At 59.7% G+C, this 1359-nt stretch overlaps 1 protein-coding gene across 3 annotated transcripts in view; it reads right to left on the reverse strand.

Moving 5' to 3' along the window:
- RORC (RAR related orphan receptor C) overlaps window positions 1-1037 on the reverse strand; it is a 32603-nt gene extending 31566 nt beyond the window's left edge. For 2 of the 3 annotated variants that reach the window (XM_008061441.2, XM_008061442.2), the window contains exon 1: window positions 903-1037. In XM_008061441.2, coding sequence (XP_008059632.1) covers window positions 903-942 — 40 coding nt within the window. In that variant the 5' untranslated portion in view covers window positions 943-1037. Of the gene's footprint in view, window positions 1-79; window positions 308-902 lie in introns of those variants that run through there. The other variant, XM_008061440.2, reaches the window with a different exon arrangement.
- Between the last annotated feature and the right edge of the window lie 322 nt (window positions 1038-1359).

Raw genomic sequence — 1359 nt, forward strand, 5'->3', positions numbered from 1 at the left:
CCCCCTCCCCACGATCCTGCCCAACCCCACCCAGCTTCCTCCCTGACGTGGCACCAACTCCTGGCCTCCAGCCTTGCACCTCGCAGCAGTTCAGTGGCGCCGGTGCGCCTCTTGCTTGCCCAGGCAGCTGAGTTCTTCCTCCACCAGGTGGCCCTGGAGCTCGGCAGCGCTGGCCCTCAAGCTTTTCCCCTCCGTGCTCACAGCTGACCAAGCATGTGGCCGAGGGGGTTCCTGCCTTAGACCGTACGTGGGACCAAGAACTATCTGACTTTCTGTCCCTCCCTGCCGCAGACCCGGTGCCCCACATTCTCGGCAGAAGTGAAACCCCACACCCCTGGGCTGGCGGGGAGGAAAGTGCCAGGCTAGCGGTCATGGGCAGCTGACGGGGTGTGGTTGCTCCCCTCCCCCAATCTGTCACTCCTTAAAGGACAGGTTTCTCCACCGGCCAGTGAGCAGAACCTGGAATGGTCAGCCTCTCAACCCCTGCTGCCTGGGGTCCTGGCCAGCCCAGATCAGGAAAGCAGCGTCCACATAACTCCCAGGGGCACGCTCACGCCTGGGCATCGCCCACGTCCTGACCCTTCCTCCACTGAGATCTGGCTTCCCTGACTCTGCTGTTCCCTCACCTCCCTCCCCCCCAACCTGTCTATTCCTTCTTCACGTCTCCCTTTCTTTCCCCTTGATGGGCTTCCTGTTTCTCTCCCTTTTCTATTCCTCCTCCTCCTGTTTCTCCTTCAGTTTCTAGACTCTCTGCCTCACCCTCCTGTGCCCCCTGCCAACCCCATGCTCGCTCCTGTTCTGGGCTCTTGGGCCTCCCTCACCTCCTCACGCCTTGCCCAGTTTCTTCCCATCTGTCCCCTTTCGAACCTTCCACCTGCCTGCAGGGCCGTGGGGCCTCTTACCCCGCGAGGCTTGGTGGTGTCTCTGTGGGGCCCTGTCCATGGGGCAGCTCCCTTGGTGCCGTCCTCGCTGCCCTGGCTGCCCAGGAGGGCAGGGAGCAGGGCCCAGGGGAGGGAGGAGGGTGGAGGGAGGGAGCACCTGGCCAGCCAGCAGGCAGGGGAAAGGAGTGGCTGGCAGAGCGTCCTGGCACTGGGAAGGGACAAGAGGAGAGACCAGCAGGCCAGAGTATGGAGTATGAGGAGAAACAGGATAGGAGAAAGGAGGAGAGCTAGCATTTATTGATCACCTCCTGTGTGCTGGGTCCTTGCCAGGTACTTTATGCAAATCCATGATTTTACTTTGTGTAAATCCTCACGACACCCACCACAGGGAAACATAATTATTCCAGATTTATCAATGAGTTGAGTGATGCTCAGAAATATGAATGACTTGCCCAAGGGCTTACACAAGAGCAATAAA

Source organism: Carlito syrichta, unplaced genomic scaffold, assembly GCF_000164805.1.
Source record: "Carlito syrichta isolate Samal-C Ts95f unplaced genomic scaffold, Tarsius_syrichta-2.0.1 Scaffold305252, whole genome shotgun sequence".
Classification (NCBI taxonomy): domain Eukaryota; kingdom Metazoa; phylum Chordata; class Mammalia; order Primates; family Tarsiidae; genus Carlito; species Carlito syrichta.